This window comes from Spodoptera frugiperda, chromosome 22, assembly GCF_023101765.2.
Source record: "Spodoptera frugiperda isolate SF20-4 chromosome 22, AGI-APGP_CSIRO_Sfru_2.0, whole genome shotgun sequence".
NCBI lineage: Eukaryota > Metazoa > Arthropoda > Insecta > Lepidoptera > Noctuidae > Spodoptera > Spodoptera frugiperda.
The window spans coordinates 6998658-7023775 of NC_064233.1; the positions used below are offsets into that span (position 1 = coordinate 6998658).

Sequence of the window (25118 nt, forward strand, 5' to 3'; positions counted from 1 at the left end):
CGGCTGCGCGAGCGAGAAAGAGCACGCGATAGGAGCCGGTCAGCTCCTTTTAATATTTCACACCAAGCGCCGTCAAGCATTTTTAATAACAAAAACAGTGCACATTAAAAAATAAACTTTAATACAAATATTTAAAACTCTGTTTTCAACGTCATAAAAATATGCTCTCCTCTCCGAGCCGGTCTGTGTGAACGGACCCTTACGAGGAGCTCAATCCACAATCGGAATGTCCGTGGGAGGAAATTCCTCTGAAGCCGAAATATACGGGACCATTTGGCCTCCAATATTTTATGCCTTCCTAAATATTGCATCAGGTCACGGTCGTGATACATAAAAAAAAACATAAACTATGTAATTAAGAAAACCAATCATGAGATTACCAATAAAAACATATCATTGTTTTTTGTTCGCCAAGCCTTGTCAAAACAGACATTGGAATTGCATCAGTTTCCATTAGGGGATCAAAAGATCACACATACATATGCTACAGCGAAACAATAACAATTTGAAGGTTCCAAGAGAGACAAAATGGATGAGAGACGCAATCTATTATCAAGAACCTAGTTCCAGTACAGTTTAATGTTTTTTTTAAGCTGAGATTTGAATTTCTGACTAGTATTTAATTAAGATTTAAAAAAACAATACGGGAGCCGCCTTACATTTTTCAGGTTATATCCGTAAAACCTTCTTTTAAGACTGAAAAATACTCTGCTGAAACAAAATCGATTCAGCCAAATCCGAGAAAATTGTTCACAACCATACATACATACCGGTCAACCAGAGAGCTTCTTTATTTTAAAGCGGTTAAAAAAGGGCTTTTCTCTAGTACGGAGAATAATATCTTTGCATTTCCACTAATTTGTGCCAATGCAACATTAAGTAGACGTATCTTATTACGCAGTAGATATTACAGTATTTCCTTAATTAGCACGTCAACAAAATGGGAAGTTTAGTATTTTCAAACTTCACACTTATTACGGTATGGGGATCGAACCCGGGTCACATGGCCAATGACCTGCAGCACTGGCGTTAAATTAACATTAATTTATATATTATTATAGTAAATACAGTTAAGGTATGTCCTATATTCATAAATCATTAAACAAAGTACCGTAAGCATTGTAAGTGATGCTGGCGAAAGCATGAGCTCCAAACTCGGTGAATCTCCTTCCCTCTCTCGCTTCTCTTGCAGCGAACTGCAGCACCGCAGCCGCGGAGACCCGCTCCTGCTGCGGCGTCGTATCCTCAACCATGTTCGACAGTTTGACGTTGCCCACCGATAGATGGCGCTACTAGTTCGCTAACGTTTCACGAGCAAACCGCTAGATGTCGCCCGAAAATTCCGTTGCACTTTCAAAGTTTTAACAACCGCACTGAGAGATGGCGTTGTTTCGTTACGTTTCCGGACAATAGAGGGCGTTGTAAATGATTTTCTTTAGTATTAATGAGATTATCACAGCCGTTGTTTTTTAGTTTAAAGCCACTGTCAGAAGTACCAGTTACAAAACGAACATTTAAACGTCCATGTACTTGATTGGCTGACGATTATGTTTCTGTGGTACTTCGTCGCGCTTCTAAAGTGTTCTAGTGTCATTTTACTGAACAAAGTATTTTGTTTGCACTTCACTTTTTTTGGGAATCAACCGCTCAACGTCCACAGTAAAACATCACTCCGCACTGTTATACACTACGTGAATCCGATTTTACCATCGGCACTATGACATCAAATTGTATCAAAGAATTTAGTTAAAATTGTTTTATCTGTAAAATTATAACAGTGATGAATTATATTATGTGATTTTGAGGAAGAAACACAATGGTAAATGTGCAGGGATACCAGTAGGTTAGCCTTTCGTCTGCGGATATATGAGAAACAATAGAGAACACATTGTGTCTTGCACTGATCACTTCTCCAGCATACATACGACGGATTAATACACCTACTCTGTTTGTCAAATATGTGCAGTAGATTGGTCCTAGATAAATAGATATCCACTTTAAAAGCGTATTAAAGACGTTGGACAGATCAGAGTAGGTCTATCAACTGGCATCTGCATATGACATTATAATTATTATTCCCAAAAAACCATAACTAAGGAGTCAAACTTGCTACCAGCTGGTGTTATCGGTGCTACAGTCAAGTAACTTACAGTAAAAAGATGGTTTAGGCTTGATGGTGAAAATCGCCACACAATCAAAAAATTATTTTTAGAAAGTGCCTTCAATTTTTAAAGCCAGGTCCTGTCTTAAAAACCTCCTTAGTCTGAAAAATAAATACTATGCTGAAAACGGTTCAGCCCAACCCCAGACAAACGCGCAATAAACGTACATACATACGTACAGGACAAACAGAGAACCTCCTATTTTTGAAGTCGGTTAAATTAAATTCCATTTATACATGAAGCCAGTTATAAATACCACATAACCGGCCTGATATTAGATACGAGTGACAACCGAAATAAAGTAAATAAAGAAGAATGGCTTATTTACATACTGAGTGTTATGTATACTGTTTCGTCACTGGCGATAATTGAGCGTGATGATACAATATGTGATAGCTTTACGTCTTTAAATGTATCAAAGGGAGAGATTGGGATGGTAATAAATAGTACGTGTAGCCACTTTTCGCTAGTTATGTTATTTAGTGTTAGTTTTATAACAATAATGCGTATTTAGCAGTAATAAATAATGCGTATGAACAGAGAGTAAAGTTCCCTAAGAAAAGGAGGATCCTCCGACCAGGCGAGGTGATCAGCCTGGCGGGCTTTCTGCCCAACTGTTGTTCGTTGGGATTTTCTATCCGTGTTAATTCGCATGCAAACTTAATATGTGCGATGCAGGATATTTGTGACGTCATCCATTGATTTGCTCGTCGATAGTCTATGTGCGACTTCTGTCATCTGTCATCTGTCAAATCATCTGCCAAAATACTATAGTACTTATCAAATACTACGAGAAGGAATGATGATTGTTGATGGAACGAAAGAGGTAAGAATCGTAGCAATTAGCATTGTATAGTCTCTGCCTACCCCCATGGGAGATAGGCGTATGGATATGTACCTATATATTATTTTACTGCTAGACAACGGACGCTTTATCGGCCGAAATAAAAAACCAATGTCAATCAAATATCTGTGTGATTAAGATCGCTTTTTGACACCGTTTTATAGAGACTAGTGGTCGCCTAGTGGTTGAAACTCAACCATATACGATTTAATTTACAATACCACTACAATTTTTTTAATTTACAACTCAAACTCAAACAATCTCTTTTATAAAACTCTATTCATATGAGACGTCAATATCATCGCAATGTCTATCGATTTTGACGTTTTGTCAAATACGATCAGATACTATGCATGTGTGTGTAATGTTTTATTTATTGATTTAATGTACTTTATAAGCATTATTTTTGAAAAATATTAGCGTTCTGAACTTCTCCTACACATAAACTATAAGTGTACGAAATTTTATGCTCCTACGTCTGCGCAATTTTCGTAAAAAACGGTCCAAAGTTTTTGCATCACGTATTAATATATAGATTCCGTCAATAACAGACATCGACCCATATATTTTGGATTAAGATACGTAATCAACAATCGTATATAAGAGGGATTTGCCATAATCTCCTCAGTCGGTTAGCGACTTGGAGATTGCAGTTAACAAGGTATCTCTACTTTGTGTAATCCTTAAACAGTATCTAAGTACTGTATTATGAGTTTAAAATGGATTTTGTATGGGTAAAACACAAATGACTGACGAAAAGTAGACCAGTTCCCTTAATCTTCCTTGAAAAATAGGTGTGATGAGAGAATAACATCTTTATTTATACCACGAGCTAGCTGAGACTCGTGTTAATATATGACGCGCGACAAATGTGACAATTTGCACAATAAAATGTACAAACACAACTCGGATATGCTGTTTATATTTGAATCCAAGCTGCTTGCTACTGCTCTGATTTCTGTATACATGTTAGATTATGTTTATACGGATTTTGATTGATAAAAATATCAACAGTTAATGACAGTTCATAGCTGGTCTATGTGCCTCATCTACACAAGTGTGAGAATACCATGTTTCGATACCAATGGGGAATGGACCACGGCCTCACAGAAAAGTGGCGTAAAACAACACTTATTTCGTCGTGTGAGGTTCTCAATCTCCTCAATCCCCAACAATCCTCAAATCCCTAACCCCAGAAGGCTGGCAACGGACTTGTAATGCCTCTTGTATCCATGGGCGGCGATTGCTTACCATCAAGTGACCCGTCTACCCGTTTAGCGGCTTTTACGATAAAAAAGATGGTTTGTCCAAAATCTGGCGCTTTGAAGTTCGCAGTTTAAAAGGTTCAGGTTTATCAGAGAGCGCTGCTGCTCAGTCGCTGTCAAATATGTAGTCCCTTAGTCGGGTATATGACTACTGCAGAATGAGTAGGGGTGATGACAATTGTAGGTAATCTACTCAGCAGGTTGTATATGCAATATGCATCTATCATAGGTATCTCACGTGATGGCAACACGTCAAAACACAATCAACCTTATCACGTAACCTATAAATTGCAAAATTGCTTCACAACCAGTATGGCTGGACTGAGGTCTTAGGGTTAACCGATATCAGAGTGTAATACCGACCGTTTTAGGGTTAAGCAGACACGCGCTGGGTCATAGGCCATATGTTGTGTTTGTGGCTATCTGAGGCTGCTGATTGGGTATTTGGGTGGCAATTAGGCGTGGTCTAAATCTGGGGCGGTGACTAAAGATTGTTTCTATATAACATTATAGATTAATCATTTTAAAGTAGGTAGGTAGAGATGCACATTGAAATGTAACATCGATTTTACGAGGCCCATGTAATAGGGGATGAACCTGTTGACTCGGTTTACACTGGGTTTAATTCCAGCCTCTACGTTAAAACTTTAAAATCTTTTGGGAAACCGAAAAGGCCCTGATAGTAATCTACCAAGAAACCTAGTCTACCCTGGTTTAGATTCCTGGGTTGGGTCTTTACCGGAATCTAACCCAAGAACTCTTGCTTGGCCGTCCCGCTTGAGGACAGTCGACTAAAAAGGTAGACAACCAGTAATAAAGTAATTTGGTAAAAAGTGATTACATTTAAGCACCTCTCCCTAAAGTAATGTAACACCTATCGGTAACACATTCCGGAGCCGCGGACTGACTAGGAACTGCGAACTGCCTAGCAGGTTACCAGGAGTAGGAACGGGGTGGTTTTTAGTCAGTAAGAGTCTGACACTCCCTCTCGCCTCGCGCAGGGCGGGATAAGTCATTAAACGTTTTTTTCTTTCAAAAACAAAACCGGTAGCACATAATTTCTTTATACACACAAACAAAATAAATAATATCTACACAAGATAAAGAGCATACACAATCAGAATCAACATGAAACCGGTTTCGATAATACCCCCTAATTGATAAACCAATTAATCTATTCTTTTATTGATATTAGTACCTACAGAATGACGACATACATATTATTAGCTTCTAAGTACCTGGTTTCAAGGAATTTGATAACTTAAAATCACGCCATTTAGTGTTATAATACACGCTACACACCTGACTATTGAACTTATTTTTTTATGGTGTAAGCCGGTAAAAGCAGGCGGATCACCTGATAGGAAGCAATCGCCGCCGCCCATGGACATTTGAAACATGCAGAGGTGTTACAAGTTCGTTGCCAGCCTTTTGGGGGTAAAGGATGTTCGGGAACCGGAAATTTGGTATATTAGGAAGGGAGGTAATTAACTGTGCAGTTTTGGTATGGACCTACGATTTAACTGTGCAATTTAAACTGTACGGTTAGAGTATCCAGTATCTCCTTGCCCCCGATCCGGAGCTGCGGACAACGTAACAGGCTCTAGCTCAAAGCAGGAGGGGGATGGTTTTTAGTCAGTAAGAGTCTGACACTACCTCTCGTCTCACCCAAGGCAGGAGAAGTCATTGGATGATTATCCCCCATCAAAAAAGCCGGAGCCCCGGTAAACCCACTAGGTAGTCCGCAGCTCCGGAACAGGCATCTACACTACTGGGACCCATCTGTGGTGGTCTGATGGTTCTTTGAGGCGCACACGGAGGATAGACACCCGCCGATGCGGTGAAAATCATTGGGGAACACATTTATTCAACACTAAGCCTTTCAGGCTGATATGACGATGATGATGATGAAATTTGAACTTCGTACCTTCAGTTATTAAAGAAAACAAATTGTATACTCATTTGTCCGATACGGAGATTCAAGGACTTATATTTGGCTATCAGTCGTATCAGCTATCAACAACAAAGCAGAAAATATTGGATTTCGTCAACTAAATAACAATGACTAATGATAATGTTATCAAAAATCTTCACACTTCACTGATAAAGCGGTGCATTAGATAATTTTCATATTGTTTATGTTGCTCTTTTCTCTTTTTATTTTTCGATGCAACACATAACTATTTATCGCCACTCTTTACATCCCCGAAGGGATAGGCAGAGGTGCACATTATTGCACGTAATGCCACTGAACAATTTACACCCACTTTTCCCAATTTATGTTTTAAGTCCCATGTAGGTGGTGAGCCTATTGCCATATACCGAGCACATTTCCAGACACCGTGATACTACTGAGAAATTTTCGAAAAACCGAAAAAAGCTCAGCAATACTTCACCCGACCCGGGAATGGAACCTGAGAGCCCTTGGCGTCGCACTTGCAACCTGTCGGCCAGCGAAGCAACGATGTTACACATCTTTATTAATATTGTAAAAGCGAAAATGTAGAATTATAAATTGTAATTGGGCCTCCGGTAAACTCACTTATACAACGAAACGCAACGCATGCGTGTTTCAAGTGGATTTTCTGTGAGGCCGTGGTATCACTCCGGTCGAGCCGGTCCATTCGTGCCGAAGCGTAGCTCTCCCACAGTTATTTAATAAAAGTTTAAAAAAATGCAACTAGTGTATGTTTTTAACACACATGTGTTTGTCTTTCTTTAAAGTTCCAATGTCCAAGTCTGCTAACTGATATGATAATAATGCAGTTTTGGACACTTATGTAACATTATGACATAAAAAATAACAAGCTAAGCGTTATCAAAAATGTTATTCTTATATAGAAATGCACGGAATTGTCTACAATACAAGTTTACAATGAATCTGATGAATAGAATCTGCAACAGCCCGTGACTCGTGACAGTCCTGTGCTGTAAAATGACTCTCGTTTACACATGGGTGTGGTATAATCCCCTCGCTTTGCAGAAGGGTTGGAAAATACAGTTTGAAAGGTTCATGTTTATCAGAGAGCGCTTCTACCCGGTCTATGTCCAATGTGTTTTTTTTCTTGAGCGAGAAAATCATCTTATGACATCTCCCGCCTTGCGAGACGCCAGATGAGTGTCACACTCTTACTAACTAAAATCACTCGGTTCCTACTCCTGCTTTTCGAACCGAAGCCCCGTTAAACCCGTTAGGTAGTCTGCAGCTAAGGATCAGGCGTCAGCCCTACTGGGGTCGATAGGCTGCGAACTAGACCTAACTCCGCAGACCCTCACGGTGGCCGGAGATCGTCGCTCGATCCCGGACTGTCTCTAGCGATGTCTGGGGCGTGAGGAGATTCGTTAAATCTGACGCTTCGCCTCCTCTTTAGCTAGCATGACTGCTTCGCAGAAAGCGGGGGGGAGCTACCCTTGCTCGCCGTCCACAGACCTGCACTTACGGTGGCCAGAGATTTTTGATCATGTGCCGATCATGGAAGCATGAAAACCAGACCCTGGCTTATAAAAAATGACGAGGCCATACACCGGGTAGACGTCAAAGTTAACAAATATTTTTGAAATCGGAATCCAAATATTTCAAGATTGGCTGTCATCTAGTGATAGTGTAGTTGATTGATGAGGCGACACACGCACTAAGGTAACTACCACAGTCATTAGCTAATGTTCACATGTAAACAGCAGCTCATGTAGTGTAGATGTCCAGTCAACAAGGATGTAGCGTAGACTGTCCAGGCGATACACGTACTTAGGTATCGTCTTGAGCTAATGTTCACATGTAAACAGCAGCTCATGTAGTTAAGATGTCCAGTCAACAAGGATGTTGCGTGGACTGTCCAGGCGACACACGTACTTAGGTATCGTCATGAGCTAATGTTCACATGTAAACAGCAGCTCATGTAGTTTAGATGTCCAGTCAACAAGGATATTGCGTGGACTGTCCAGGCGACAAACGTACTTAGGTATCGCCATGAGCTAATGTTCACATGTAAACAGCAGCTCATGTAGTGTAGATGTCCAGTCAACAAGGATGTAACGAGGTTGACTGTCCAGGCGACACACGTACTTAGATATTGTCATGAGCTAATGTTCACATGTAAACAGCAGCTCATGTAGTGTAGATGTCCAGTCAACAAGGATGTAGCGAGGTTGACTGTCCAGGCGACACACGTACTTAGATATTGTCATGAGCTAATGTTCACATGTAAACAGCAGCTCATGTAGTGTAGATGTCCAGTCAACAAGGATGTAGCGAGGTTGACTGTCCAGGCGACACACGTACTTATGTATCGTCATGAGCTAATGTTAACATGTTAACAGCAGCTCATGTAGTGTAGATATTCAGCCAACTGATGGTAGCAAGTTTGACTAGTCAAAACGACCGACATATTTAAAAATAAATTAAGTATTAATAACATTATGAAATATGACTAAACAATACGAATCACAATAATACCATTAGAATATAAAAGAGAAGTCCAAAAAATCACGGTTTAAATCGAAAAATCGCACTGATACGGTTTAGAAGACACAACACTTTTTAATCGTGCGACAAAATAATCGCAAGCACGTTTGTCGTTCGCGACGCGTCTTATAGAACTGTTTTCTGTGTTATATTTTATAACTCATTACTATTATCAGTTGTGGCACAGATTAAGACTAATAGCCTACTAATGTATTCTGCCTAAATTGTGATTGCCTCTCTGAGGTTATCAACTGTAAATAGCTACTTGTACAGACTATGACACGGTTTTGAGTTTGTAAACATTTATAAACGTTTGGTTAACAGACAATTTTCTCTATCGTGACGCGTTTTATTCCAGATAGGCAGAGGTGCATATTACGACACTTAATGCCACTGCACAATATACACCCGCTTTTCACCATTTGTGTTATAAGACCAACTGGGCACAATTTCTTACTCCGTCCTACTACTGAGAAATTTTACAAAAAAACCGAAAAAAGCCCAATAATACTTTGCCCGACCCGGGAATCAAACCCGAGGCCCCTTACCCGGCAGTCACACTTGCGACCAACTCGACCAACAAGACAGTCCCAAAACATATAACAAAGTCCAACAGAGTAGGCAGAATACCATAACAAAAACTGTCCTATCTACTCATACATAATCTATGGCCAGTCATCGCTGATTGGCAGGCTTGTATCAACAAATGTCTTCTTCTAGTTAAATATAATAACTTATATCAGTTACGTTGTAATTTCTGTGAAAATATTTAAACTGTTCATCATTCATTATAACTACAGCGTAGATCTATGCTTTGACACTATGCTTTGTATCGTAGTTAGGTTAAGCAAAGGTAGGCAAGGTTGGTTTTGGATGGGTGGTTATTTTACAAAATGTTTTAGTGGTTTCGTTTAATCTTTTTGGAAAACTACCTGCCCCCCTGTCTAATAAGGGGAGGGGAGAAATAAATATACTATGTATCCAAAAACAATTCGATTTAGTGTTCGACCGACAGTAAGCCTTACTTACCAATGAAAACATCTCTTACATTGCTGTAAAAATTTCGAAGACTGTGGCTAACTAGGGTTGGTTGTCACAGTTGATTGTCTGAGTTTGTTTCGGCATTTCTTCTCAGAGTAGGTCCGATAGGAAATGCCGGCCTCATCAAGTTATTTAAGAGATTGACGTGTAAAAGTGTTCAATTGTAACCTATTTGCAAAATAAATATCATTTATCATTTACAGGTAGTGGCTACATCGGTAATTTTTTGGCGATTGGCGGCGAAAAATCGCGACATCTCTTTCGCCGCAGACTTTTTTACTCCTATCTACATAATTTCATATTTCATTCGGTATAGCTGTATATCTTACCTCTGTGAAAACGAACCCCGTTTTACCACACCTAGAATAACCAAAAAAAAATGCTCCAAGAAACACTTACCCATAACTTTTTTCGGCGGAATCTTCCTCTGCTCCTTTTCCTCGCTCTCATCCCTCCGCATCATCTTCCCCTCCCCCTGCCACTTCCGCTTCCGTCCCTCTCGCTCCTCCAAATACATCCCGAGTTCCTCTTCCCTCCCCACAAGAGCCAACCTCACACTAGATTCCCAAATATAGTTATCTTCTTTCCGGCTATCATGCATAATATAGTCCTTTTCTTCCGAGTAAAATTCCATCACAAATTGGCCATGCCAACACAATAGTCACTGATTGATGAATGAAATGAATGAATGGATTTTTGACAGAGCAAAACTTTCGAACACGTTAAAATAGAACGAAGAACGAATTGTATAATTTTTTGATACCAGTCGTTTCTCTTTGACGATGACTTTGCAGTAATTCGTTTTCTATTTTCAATAGCATGTTTGAACTAGACCGACAATGGTGATATTGCAGATGTGGCAAGTTTCCCGGGAAGGATTTCTTCGTGAAACGGTTTCCAATCAAATATGTTGGGTTCGCGAGGATGGGCTCCATGTGGCACAGGGGACGATGGGTGAACCTCTCGATTCGTGGGGTAGCAAGCGGCCTGCGGGCGGGGCGTTGTACTACGGCTCCTGGAAACAATTCACAATCTGGTTAGTTTTAACATTCACAGCATTGTAGAGCATATTTTGAGTCTAAAATTTTAGGTCAAAATTAATGGTAGTGTTCTTCGTTTCGGAGCAGCGGACTACCTAGTGGTTTTACCGGGACTTTGGTCCGAAAACCAGGAGTAGGTTAGGTAGGGGTGGTTTTTAGTCAGTGAGAATCTGACACACTTCCTCTCGCTTCGCCCAAGGCGAGAAAAGTCATTGGACGATATTCCCCCTCAAAAAGTGTTATTTTGTGAGTTAAGGAGGCAAACGAGTAGACAGACAGTGATGGGAAGCGATTAACGCCGCCCATGGTCACTCGCAATATTAGAGGAGTAACAAGTGCGGTGTCGTTTACATGTCTTTGAAATGACCTTTGTGAAGATCTAGAAAGATGTAAAGAGCTAGAAGAGTTTACGAATTAAGTTAGTTCTTCCACATAACATACTTCCAAACGAATCCATCTCATTTATACAATCTATCTGCACAATAAAATTCACAATCAAACGCTTCCATTTCATGATTTCTCGAGCGCTCGGCAGCCATTTTGTCACGTGGCATCAATTGGCGACCACAGTGTGCGAATAGAAATTGATGTCCAAGGCCCCTCACATATAAAACTAAGTGAATAATTTAGTACCAGTCTCAAGACCTTTGGGAAGGTACTTGTTGCAAGGGATAGGGGGTCATGAGATAATGGTTGAGAGGGAGCCAGTTTAAACAGGGTCTTGTATGGAGTAGATTTTGCAAAGAAATGGGAGATCTAGAATTGTTGGGCATTAGATTATGTCTGTTTTGTTCTAAAGCACAGCGTTGCTCGAGTCGTTTCAAGTGCGACAGCAAGAAAAACTATATATCAAATTTTCTTTCTTTTTAAGCAAAAGTACGGAGACCATAATTGTGCCTGGTAATGTGACAAGATTTTCCTCCAATAAATTTGCGAAAAATTGATGCTTAGTCCCGTTAGGAGTAAGGGGCTTGATGATGATGGTGGTGGTGGTGCATAAAACCGAACAAAAAATTGCTAGCCTGTCTGATGCTCATGAGAAAATAAGCACATGCGTGCATACGCATTTGAACCTACAAAAAATCAACCTGAAGAACCTGGTGGTTGCAATTCAGATTAACAGGAAAATACCACGCGGTCTTTCACATATCCGTTGGCTAGATGTTGGAAAGAACCTCACGGGCCTGAGACGACCAAGAGCTATAAAGACTGCAGAGGATGAGTACATCAAGTGCAATGGTGAGTGTCTCGTACATCAAATGCAGTGATACGTGCACCAGACTAGACACGACCATCAGTAATGAATAGGAGAAAGATAAAAAAACAAATGATAAAATCGGGTTCGAACCCCAATTTTCTAACCGCTAACCTTCTCTGATCTGGTTAAAGTAATATTTAGCTTTCTCTGGACACTTGTACACACATAAACATTGGGATTTGCGTCATAAAACCGCAAACAATGTGTTAAAACAATGCCCATTAGTTATGCTATATTAAGATAAAATACACATTCTTTTGGTTATAATAATTATGTTTGGTTTGTAATTAAATATATTTGGAAATGAATAATAAAGTATATATTATCAAGGCTGTTTAAGTGCATTCATAATTAATGACCTAGTCATCAAAAACTAGTACGATAAACGGTGGTAGACCGATACAATTTAAGTGTGGGAGAGCCATGCTTCGGTATGAATGGGCCGGCTCGACCGGAGTGATACCACGGCCTCACAGAAAACCGACGTGAAATAACGCTTGCGTTGTATGAGTGAGGTTACCGGATACCCAATTACCCCGCTTCCCAATCTTTGATTCCCAAAAACCCTTAAATTCCTAACCCCCAAATGGCCGGCAACGCACTTGTAACGCCTCTAGTGTTTCGGATGTCCATGGGCGGCGGCGATTGCTTACCATCAAGTGATCCGTCTGTTCGTTTACCGGCTTATACCATACAAAAAATATTATTAGTATTTATCCGCAAAATCATCGATCTATAGCAGTCCTACTACCCCCGGAAAGGATGGCAAAGGTGACAAATGTGTTGTACTCTGCGAAAACGCCAACAAAATAAAAATATACGTGTCCAATGTTTTAAAACCATCTACAAGACGGACATTGCAATAAAAATTAGTCATCTACTTTATTAATTAATTTATAGGGCCTCTCAATCCCCAGCAGTGAGACAACAATCACACCACACTTGTCATGGAGATTTCCCATAAAATTGTCTTAATTCATTAATTGAGCGACAACAACACTCTGATGGCTGCCAGGAAATGTTTCATGGCTGTGTTAATTCGTTTTAACTTGCGAAAAACGATTTTGGAATTAAATTGGAGATTTTTGTTACATGATTTTTTATCTCTTTCAGATTCTGAATGCCTTTTTTTTTTGGGAGGAAAATCTTTTAATGGCTGCTACCGCTTTGGGCGAGGTGAAAGAATATTAGACTCTAATGACTAAAAACAGCGTTCCGTTACTCCTGCTTTTCGAGCCTGAGCCCCTGAGCCCTGAAATCGATTCTCAGATGTCTAGTCGCGCTTGGGAATCTTCTTTTTCGTCTAATAATCGTCTTTTTCCATTGTGGTAGTATAGGTGTTTTTTTTTTTTTTCTAGTTTAAGCAACTGTCGCATGCGCTGAAAAACTTTTTGAATTTGAGACGGAAATGTGGTGTAACTGACCAATCAAAAAATGACTAATTATGTGTTAGGGATCAGGTTAGGTTAGGGCTGCGGACTACCTAGCGGGTTTACCGGCTTGTCCGGCTCGAAAAGCAGAAATTGGAACTTGGTTTTTGTCAATAAGAGTCTGACTACCTCACGCCTTACCCAAGGCGGGAGAAGCCATTGGATGATTTTCTCCCCTCAAAAAAAGTGATCAGGTGAGTAAAAAGCACAGAAAAAAAGGAGATATTAAAGATAAGTTTCAAAAACTACTTAACTCTAGAATAAGTGTAAAAAAAAATCTGGACAAAAAATAAACCTGTTTCACACGAAACAAACCACATAGAACCCACGTTTCCTCACCTTTAAATAGAGTCCTTCAAATCACAGTAAAAACAATAACATTCAAAGAGGTCCGAATAACACATCACAGTTTTTTTTACAAAGCCATATTGGCGAAACACTGAAAAACAATCACCCCGTCCCCGTCCTTCAAAAATATCATTTCAGTCCACCATTTTAAAAATAATAAAAAAAAAAAACAAAACAACAATAAACAAACAAATTCGAAACGGTTAAATTCGAACGAAAAGAAGGAAAACCGTTTGATGAATTTTCGAAATTCAAATCAAATTGGCGCGGGCAGCCGGTGCGCGCGGACGTGAGGACTGTGAGCGTCTATTGCTAAATTGATGGTACGTATGTAGACGGTCAAACGAATAAGAACGCAATATTGTCATTAATTCCCTGACCAATCGGGGACTGAGACGGCGTAGTGTGGATGTCGAGAATTGGGTCCATTTGCCTGGCACAGGGTCATGCAATCGTCGGGTCAAGATGGTGCTGGGTTCTGTACTAAATTGAAAGGGTTCTGCCTGATCAAACAATGCAAGAGTGACATTGCGAAAATAAACACATTTTTGTTTAATATTTGCAACAATTTTTAACTTTTAAACATCATAACAGAGATATTACTATGTAGTGATATAAAATATGGAATGACGTCAATCTATTGTATGTATATTTTATACGATAGTATGACGTCACAATCAACCCATCTATCTATCTGATATCTCTAACGTTTTCTAATTAATAAAGATAACATAAAAAAAATTAGAGACAACAATTTTGGTGAACTTTTCGCAAAATGTTGCGATTTTTTTTCTGTTTCCTACTTTATTAACAAAAAAATCGTACATTAATGGAGAAAAGCTCTACTAGGTTCCGAGTCACAGAGGGACTCTTCATCATGAGCAGCGTGCATGTCACGCAGCCTACTCCAAACTTACTTGAATAAACCGTGACTTTTTTTAGTTAATTCAGTATGTTTCCCTACTTTGTCATCTTTCTTTGTCAGCTTTCTGATAGTCGTAAGCATTTATTGTCGATATGAATTGGGCAGTTTATGTGACCCTCATTGAACTTTGGACCTAACTACAATCAGTTTAAGGTACACTTCAAAACGATTGCGCGTACGCTTGTCGATGAGTGTGAAACTTTTCCATAGAAAGGTTTAAACATGAAGAAAGAAAGATAGATATGATAGAGGAAGGAGTTAACAAACTAGTTTAAAGAAGCGAGTACATAGGATACACTTTAATTATCACACAAAAAGAAATCATAAAAGTGAACGAATGAAATTATTTTCTGCCATCAGAATTAAAAAGTTGGAGCGTTTCATTTAAGTCTTTCACAATTCACAATCACAAACAAACACACTCTTTTTACAAGTCCCATTTAAATAAAAGTGAGAGAGTCTATTGGACAGTAGGCTCCTAGAATGATTCTAGACTCCAAGCAATATGTTTACTTGATCCGGAGCTGCGGACTACCTAGTGTGTTTATCGGGGCTCCGGCTCGAAAAGCAGGAGTAGGAACGGGGTGGTTTTTAGTCAGTAAGAGTCTGACACTCCCTCTGGCCTCGCCCAAGACATGAGGAAGAGACTGGATGATTTTCCTCCATCAAACAACAGAAATATACTTTGGTTATGAGTTGTTTATAGACAAAGAAAAATAAAAAATCTAATGCAAAATAAATAAAATCAAGATAGTCGCCATTTTATCAGCAAGAGAAGCAATAAATTAATCAATTGTTGCTATCAATTGCTGTTATAAATACTAGTTAAGTAATATTGCTGCATTTGTCCGTCTGCCATTATACTAGTGCCGTGTGATAATAGTAAAGTAAAATACATCACTCTCTACCCCTACTCTTCCCGCGGGTATTGTAAGAGCAGGAACTTTGGGGACAGTTGATAGAGACCGGGCATCAGCGCTCTCTGATAAACCTAGGATCAAGTAGTAGCGCTGTCTGGTAACTATTTGTGAACCTTTTAAACTGAGATCTCCAACCCGCCTGCTAGACGTGGAATTTTGGTAAATTCTCTCACGTAAAGGTGGCAGAGATTAACGACCAGACTCAATCGGTAGATTTGGAAGTCAAAAATCAATGTCAAAGTCAAAATTATTTATTTCAAATAGACCAGGAAGGCACTTTAGAACATCAAAGCAAATGTAATAATATTAAAAAGTTCTGTCTGTCGGTGAGGTCTCTAGTGAAGCTATTATAGAGGCGGTGATGGATGGCCAGACTCAATCGGTAGATTTGGAAGTCGAAAACCAAGAAAAAGTAAATTGTGGATCCTATACAGTTGCATCTGTCGACCAGGAGAGCATGCGTTAGTGCACGTACGCACGTGATGCAAATATACGCATTGCATCCTCTTATGCGCAATTTAGTCAATTGAAAACATCAATATTGAATATATCAACCATATAATATTTGGTTGAAGCAGATCAAAAAGTATGAAAAATTTAGAAAGACTTGATCTGTTCGACACAAAAAAAACTTTTTCATCCATTTTAATTTTTTTGATCTGAAACTAATAACACCAAATATGTTTTTGTGATTTAGTCCCTGTTGACAACACCTAAAAGGACGGGAACCCCCAAAATTCCTTCTAAAAATTTTATGCTAATCCAAAATTTCCAAGAGCGGAATCGAAGGAGGGTCTTACAATTAAATACAATCAGGCGCAATAAAGAAGCGTGTACCGCGTACAGTACGAGCAATCATTTTAATTGTCGCTCATTGGACACAATTAAAGAGTAGCGAGACTCGCGAAATTCAAGACTGACTATGTTTGGAGGGATTTTTGCTAAATTCTTATCCCTATTAACGAAAGATTTGATTCTTTACATTGAATATGCTCCGAAACAAATCAACTGATTTTGAAAATTCCTTCACTTTGGATACGACTCGCGAAAAAGAGGAAAGCTTTGATTCTCACAGAATAATATATGCTCCGAAACAAATCACACGATTTAGAAAATTCTTTCATTTTGGATAGTTCACCTTTTGGGGTGCAGAAATGTGCTATGCTACGTTGCTGTGAATGCGTTTGGCTTCTACCAATCAAAATATTAATTGATACACATAACATAGCAGTGGTGGAAACGGACTTAGCTATGTTTTGTTTTATATGGAAAGATGAGTGCTATGGGCTAAGGTTAGTGCAGTTGCAGCATCGGTTGCTTGCCTTTGTCCACTTATACGAGGGCCCTATTAACCTCCGAACTTTACTTATTATTCTGTGTCCGAACAACCAAAAACGACTCCAATACAGAGATTGAGAGCTATAATAATCTTCCATGATGAATCAACAAAAGATTTAGCCAATCCCTTCATGAAAAAAAAAAAAATAGCACAACAATACATACATGGATTCACTCCAATAGTCCAACCAACACATCTCAATCAATTCACACATACATACATACACATAGGTACAATATTCAATCAATTTACACACACAGATGTAAGAATGACACGTGTTTGGTCATCATGACATCATGACAAGGGCATGGTACAATGGCCAATGGTGGACTGGACAAAGATGGGATTGCCATCGATGATAGTGATCTGAATGATGGGTGCGACTGGGTAATGTGAACTGTGTGTTCTGAAGGTCAAGGTCATGGGATCGGAGCTGCGGACTGCTTAGCGGGTTATCAGGGCTCCGGCTAGAAAAGCAGGAGTAGGAACGGGGTGGTTTTTAGTCAGTAAGAGTCTGACACTTCCTCTTTAAGTTAGAAGTCATTGGATGATTTATTTACCCCTCAAAAATAAAGGTCATGGGATCTTTGTGGTCCAAAGTAACATTGCGGTTATCATTACTTCTATGGAGAGAGGGGCAAAGTTTTTGCAGCTTGAGGCTACATGTTGGAAAATAGAGAGGAGTGTAGTTTAAAACGTGTTGCGCCTCTCGTAAAGTGTTACGCATTATGTTATAGGGAAATCCAGTAATGACATATCAACATACATCGAACCTAAACTATGGTCTCCAATCCGGTATCCAAGCGAGGAGACTAGTGGCAGGGGTTTGCCATGCTTTTTTTATGAAAAATGTCGGTAAACGACCAGACGTATCCCCCGATGGTAAGCAATCGACACTTGATACACCAGAGGCGTTACAAGTGCGTTGCCAGCTTTTTGGGGGCTAGGAATTTAAGGGTTATTGTTCGGGAATCGGGGATTGTGAAGATTGGGAAGGGGGGAATTGGGCCTCCGGTAACCTCACTCACACAACAAAGCGTTGTTTCACGTCGGTTTTCTGTGAGGCCGTGGTATCACTCCGGTTGAGCCGGCCCATTAGGCCCCTATTAGTCCAGCCGGCATAATACTATCACGAGCTGTTTATAATACAAAACTGTCACTGAAAACTCAACTTACCATTAACGACGTAAAGTCGTTTATCAAAAATATCTCCAACGGTCAGTATAATGTCTTAATAACAGCCAAAATATTCTTCATTCCACATTCAAGACAGCAAACACCAATAATTTCCATTAATTGCTATTCTGTGTAGCTGAGAGAAATCGTGATATCTCTTTCTAATTCGTGCGTTTTCGTATCTGCTGTCTCCTTTTGGTGGAGGCTGTGTTGATCCCGTTGATAGGTCTGAAAAAGAAGAGAGTAGATGTTTAGACTTTTTATAGAAAGCATGGGCCATTTTTAGAAGATATTTGGGAACCTTTGCAGTTTTTGGGATATTTTATTTCGTTTTTAGGGAAAAAGTAATGCAAGTAAATTAGAACAGTAACACTGAAAGACATTATGATCAATTTCACTTGAATACAATCTAATTCTCACTCCAGAAGTATTATTACCTATTTCTCACTATCACTAATGTTTTTGGAATTGTCAGTTTTTTGCGAGTAAACCTATCTTTAGCATCCCCCCCCCCCATTAATAATAAATGACGAAAAGAGACTGAACTAAACCAAACCCCTTTTCAACTCTTCATGTAACAACTCAAAGAAACAACAACCTTAATCCTAATAGTTATAAAGGGCAAATTTCGCAGCACATCAGTCACTCCTGGTCTCTTGACGAGCGGTTGACCGCATTAGCTCCAGGTTGGAACCAGATAGAACTGGTTTAGCTAGACGTCACATTCCTAGAGTCCAATGCTAATTAGGGGGATCCTGTTGTCCAGAGTTACGGGCGTAGACGTAAGAATTAGTCCTATGTAGTATTGCAAAATTTGAGTAGCGCAAAAACCGCTGAACGAATTTGGATAAAAATTTTAAAAGAGAAGTTGATTTTATACCCTTAGTACGAGTTTACTTGACGTTTAAAATAATCGAAAAGAGAGCGCGTTTAGCGCTCTGATTAGCCAGCTCGAATTAAACGACTGCGCTCGAACTGCCTTTGCAAATGCAACTTAAGTATGAAATTGCTCATGAGTATTGTCAAGTATCGCGACATTAGGCTAACGCTTATACCTTATTAGAATAGCGGACTACCTAGCGGGTTTACCGATGCTCCGGCTCGAAAAGCAGAAATAGAAACGGGGTGGTTTTTTAGTCAATAAGGGTCTGACACTCCCTCTCGTGCGCCCAAGGCGGGAGAAGACATAGGATGATCTTCGTCCATCAAAAAAAAGAGTTATTATAACAAATGATACTTCACTTTTATCGATATACTTAAGACAATTTTAGGTTCTACATTCATAAAGAAAATATACCCTAAATAGAAAATGGACTCTTTATCCAATTTTAGACCTTGAATGATAGACACAAGCCACATAATAACAAGAATAATCTAGTTTATTAAGTAGGCAAGTGGCTAGAAGACAATGTAGACAGTAATTTGATAGCACTACGTATCTAGACATGTGATCGATTGTTGTAATTATGAGCTGAAATTGATTGTAAGATAGTAATTTACTCGTGTGACATACAAAGGGTTCGAAAGATATATTTCCAACTAGCGACCCGCCCCAGCTTCGCATGGGTACAATGGTAATATATTATGCATAAATGCATGCTCTTGAATCTATTAATAAAACCGCATCAAAATACGTTGCGTAGTTCTAAAGATTTAAGCATACAAAGGGACAGATACAGATAGATGTAGTTTTTTTTTTGTAATATATAGATTTACCTGATCCAGAAGAAGATTAATTAATAATACTATTTTAAAGGACTTTTAACCTGTGCTTTTAACCGACGAGCATGCATGACAATAATTCAAGCAGTCTCTTGATCAATTCCAAAATTGTATCTCAAAGAGGATTTTGTATTGAAAAGCTTAAGTTTGGTGCATAAACAATGCATAAAATTCAAAAAATAGTATGTCAATTATATTTTTTTCATTTTTATCGAAATAAACTTAAAAACAAGATAAAGTTAAAGATTTACATATTTTTCTTAAAATTGAATTTTTGCACTTTTAAAATTATAATGACCCATTTCCAATTTCTTTTTTTAAAACGATCTGTCAAAGCATTCAGCCTAAACTGTCACACTACATCATCCCAAAGACCTAATATTCCACATTTATTGTCCACGTGAAGGGAAGGCATGAGACACATAGTAATTTAACCGATGGCAAGCTAAAATATACCTTACACACAACGTAACAAGATCCACGGATGTCTGCAAGCGCGGAAGCAAGCAACTACGGTCCGTTTAAAGTACTTTAATGACAAGATTTATTGTAATAGAATTCAGTATGAACCAGTTCCCTCCGACTGGATACGGTTGTTTCGATTATTTTTCTAGTATTTTTTTCTCCCAAAACTCTTCAGTGAAATGTAGGTGTACAATGTACAGTGGTATTACGTGCCATAATGTGCACCTCTGCCTATCCTTTAGGGTATTGTAGGCGTGACGATATACCTATATATAAAAAAAAACAATTTTGACAGTTGGCACTTTTAAAACTTGTCAAATCACTGTTTACATAAAACGCGACAATACAGTAAAAACAATATTAGTCCTAACGAGTAAAAGCGATTAATTTTAATCTGAATAATATTTTAATTTGAATAAAAATAAACTACAGCAGCTGTGAAAATATTGATTCAGAAAAAAATTCGTCCGAAAAATCTATTAATTATTATTAAATCTTTGAATTTAATCAACTAATATTCAAAAAGAGAACTCACCAAATCGCGTCACCGGCTCGACGAGCGCAGTGAAAGACGGCCATTTTAAATTCTTTAACTGTCAAATTTTTTTTTCACAATTTTTTTTCTTTAAATTTTTTTTTAATGCATGCGTGTGGCGCTAGCTGAGTAGAAATCCGACAACTGCCTGGATTGCAGCGACCGAGTGGGCAGTGAGGGGGGATCACAATTGGGAACATATTGAATGAACCAAACTATGTTGTCGTCATGTCATTTGGTGACTCTAAATTGCTTTTTTAGAGTAGACCGTGGTGATTTGTTAAGTCAATGTTATGGGTAATTGGTTAAAATATAGTGTAAAACCATGTCATAAGTCCTAAAAAGGAAAAAAATCGCGACAAAAAATATAGTTTTCTTGAAAAATTACGTCCAATAATCCAAAAATGTTTCATTCGAAATGCTCTATTATGTATTTTTTTTTTTTGTTTTAATATTGGAAACTGAGATAATGTTTTACAACAAAGAATTAATAAAAAGATAGAATTTGTGAAGACTGCTTCGCTAGCTCACCTATAAGAGCGAAAAGTAAAAACGTTTAGGATATTTTTCCTGTGTCGGGTGCGTTTACAAACATACAAGTTCACATTATACAGTTGTAATGTATGTTACTAACACACCTTTGCCTAACCATTGAACAAAAAAGCGTACCATTATGATGCTGCATTTAAAAACCAAACAAATCACTATAGTCGTATATCTTCCTGTCCTACCAAAGTAACTTGAAATCAGACTGTTTAATCTATTCTCCTCCCTCAAACATCTTTACATTTCAAAACTCTTTCTTCCTCTTTCATTAACATTCCCTATAAAATTCTCAATTTTTTTAATATTTGATGCTCCACTCGCCTGGTGGTAAGCAATGATGCGGCCTAAGTTGGAGTACGTCTGCCCATAAGCAACCTATTTACTCGGGCTTTGAAGACACCCAGGTTATACCCATCAGGAAACACAGACTCCGGCAAAGAATAAAAACCACCCCGTTCCTTCTCCTGCTTTGAGCCGGTGCCCCGGTGAGCTGTTGCATAGTCCGCAGCTCCAGATATACATATGTAGGTACGTATTGTATTTGTAAGTAACCTAACACTTGGACTGTTATGGATCTGCTGACATAATCTAAGGCGTTACTCATTCATGTAACTTTAAACCTTTATTGTGACATCTAATACGACTTTAAAGATACCTATTCTGTTGTTTGACTTGAAGATCTTAATTAGCTGACGCCCTACTGCATGTTACTTATGCCAAAACTGGGGAGAAGTGTAAACATTTGACGGCGATCGGAGACCGCTCTCTGAGAAGCCGAAACATTTTAGGACCAAAACTAATAACCGATTGTAAGATAAATTTCTGGATAGAGTTATTGATTATTCTGATTGTGTATCTGATTTAGTACTATAGTTTCTGTTAAAACTGACTTCAATACTGAGATTCACAGACAATCCACCTGCTAAACAGGGTATTAGTACGAATTTGCTTTATGTTGAACGAGATCTAGACGAGATCGTGTGATTGGTTGGTTCGTTGAAAGCAAACTCGTACTAAGGCAGGTACCCCTGCCAAACATAAAGATTGACGAATTTTCTTAAGTCAAAGAGGCAATATAAGTTTTTAAACTGGCATGGTCACTAACACTAATATTAGAACTTGAGACGGAATATTTACCATGTTTATCTGTGTTTATGAGTTTCCGGTATTTCGGAATTGTTGCAAGCGCCCTAAATAAACATGGTAAATTTCCGTCTTAGGTCTAGTGTTAAAAGAGGCAGATTCATAAGACCATCGTTTCATCAATACAAGTGGTATAGCGTGCTATTACGAAACCGCCCTAGCGACAACGTGATTATAGATAACAAAACATACCTAATCCTTTCCTCAAACATACAGAATTTGTATATTTCCAACTAACCTAGTCATCACTACATAGTATAAAACAAAGTCGCTTTTTCTGTCCCTATTTCCCTTTGTACGCTTAAATCTTTAAAACTACGCAACGGATTTTGATGCGGTTTTTAATAGATAGAGTGATTCAAGAGGAAGATTTATATGTATTTATAATACATGCATAATATATCACCATTGCACCCATGCGAAAATGGGGCGGGTCGCTAGTTGCTGATAAATTCCCAAAAACAGAAAATACTTTTAAAGGCCATCGAATGATGAAGCGTAAGATTCATAGCAATTGGCGTTCCACTATCTCTACTTCAGGAGCTGCGGACTACCTAGCGGGTTACCGGGGCTCCGGCTCGACAAGCAGGAGTAGGAACGGGGTGATTTTTAGTCAGTAAGAGTCTGATACTCCCTCTCGCCTCGCCTAGGGCGAGAGAAGTCATTAGATGATGTTCTGTCCGTTAAATAAAAAAAATGTCTCTGCCTACCCCCACGGGAGACAGACGTGAGGTTATGTATGTATGTATCTATGTATATCCCACTTCATGTTAAACAAACAAACACGACAACACATAGACACCAGAAATCACCAAACTAAAGAAAAAAACACCAAAATCAAATGCCTTATTCGTTTTTCTTCGCACTTCCTTGCGTATTAATCAAAGTGTGTACCAGTAGATTCGTATGTATGTATGTAGTGTATATAAGTGTCGTGTATGTGTATGTACAGTCGCTGTACATAGTGTCCGGTCAATTTTCGCAAAGCACTCAAGGTTAATTCATTATCGTCGTATTTGGTGATTGAAAATGACAAGCCTTGTTTATTAGCTTCTGTCTATTAAAGTACGTTGGGTGCTATCACGCTAATTGTTTAAATGGGGGTAAGCTGAGTTGTAATGTTGTTAATATATCGAAATAGTCAATGTGCAATATTGGCTGGGCAACTGCTGACGGTGCAACGTGTCGCGGGTTCGATTCTCCGCACGGAGACAACTCCATGTGTGGTCCATTAATTACCACGCTTGTTGCGGGTATGGCTAATTATTACTTTAAAAGTTAGTTGAAAATGTTGTCAATTTAACGAAATACGAATGTGCAAGTACATGCATGTCGTGGTGGCCCGGAGGCTACGGGCCTGCTTCTCACATGTCACCGGTGTGAGTGTGAAGCTTATCAACGGCAAAGTAGCAATGAGACTTTTTCTGAGTAATATGTACTTTCTAAGATTACTTAGACACTCGGACTTATAGGTTTAAAATCCCCAATACGCATGGAGGAAATATGCTTAACCCTTCTCTAGAAGAGACCTTTGGTCAGAACCACTACGACAATAGCAAAGTACTAGTTTGTTTTACTTTTAACAAGATCGAAACGACACTGCGTTCGGCGCTCTGTTTTGTTGGTTCATTGGAACCTCGTACTAAGCCCTCATATGCAAGCAGTTTTGATAGTGAAATAATTTCCCAACTTAACTATTATGTCAGCGCCTTACTCACGTAACTGTTTGAGGAGGAACTCGACTACTAAGCCATGCTAGAGGCTCATATTCATGAGCAGCATTCCGCGACATACGGCGCGGCGATTGTCGCGCTGCTACTAGTCGAACGTATGTAATTTTGAATGAACTATCTGTCACATAAGTTTATCGGATACTTATAAAAAGGTGGTGAAATAGGCGCTAAAAATACTCCACTATTCAAGATAAAAAAAAATCGTATTACAGATAATTATTTCTGTTGTTTACGATCCTAAGTCCAAAATAACGATAGCCAGTTATTCCCCGGAGTAGAAATGATTAGATCTGGTTTACACCGGTTATGTTATTTGGTAATGATAAGCATAACCTAACATAAATTACGTCACGTCTGGGTCGGCAGAGGTGCACATAGTGAAATGTAACATTCATTTTTCACCAGTTTTGTTTTTATGGTGTAAGCCACTAAACGAGCAGACGGATCACCTGATGGTAAGCAATCGCCGCTGCCTATGGACACTTGAAACACCATAGGCGGAGTTAGTGACACAACGCTTGCATTGTGTGAGTGAGGTTACCGGAGGCCCAATTAATTCCCCATCTCAATCTTCCCAATCCTCGATTTCCCAACTATTCTTAAATTCCTAACCCTCAAAAGGTTGGCAAAGCACTTACAACGCATCTCGTATTTTGAGTGTCCATGGGCGGCGGCGATTGCTTACCATCCGTCGATTGCTCGTTTACCGGCTTATTTCATAAAAAAGAATTTTTTACTACCGACTAAACAAAAACACGAAACAA

At 38.9% G+C, this 25118-nt stretch overlaps 1 protein-coding gene across 6 annotated transcripts in view; it reads right to left on the reverse strand.

The window, feature by feature from the left end:
- LOC118279631 (transcription factor CP2) overlaps positions 1-21073 on the reverse strand; it is a 64638-nt gene extending 43565 nt beyond the window's left edge. Inside the window, exons 1-3 of one of the 6 annotated variants that reach the window (XM_050702614.1) lie at positions 20933-21073; positions 18211-18438; positions 10174-10789 (exon numbers count right to left, since the gene is read on the reverse strand). In XM_050702614.1, the coding sequence (XP_050558571.1) occupies positions 10174-10408 (235 nt within the window). In that variant the 5' untranslated portion in view covers positions 10409-10789; positions 18211-18438; positions 20933-21073. Of the gene's footprint in view, positions 1-1111; positions 1737-10173; positions 10790-13841; positions 14165-18210; positions 18439-20932 lie in introns of those variants that run through there. The other 5 variants (XM_050702615.1, XM_050702613.1, XM_050702616.1 and 2 more) reach the window with 5 other exon arrangements.
- Between the last annotated feature and the right edge of the window lie 4045 nt (positions 21074-25118).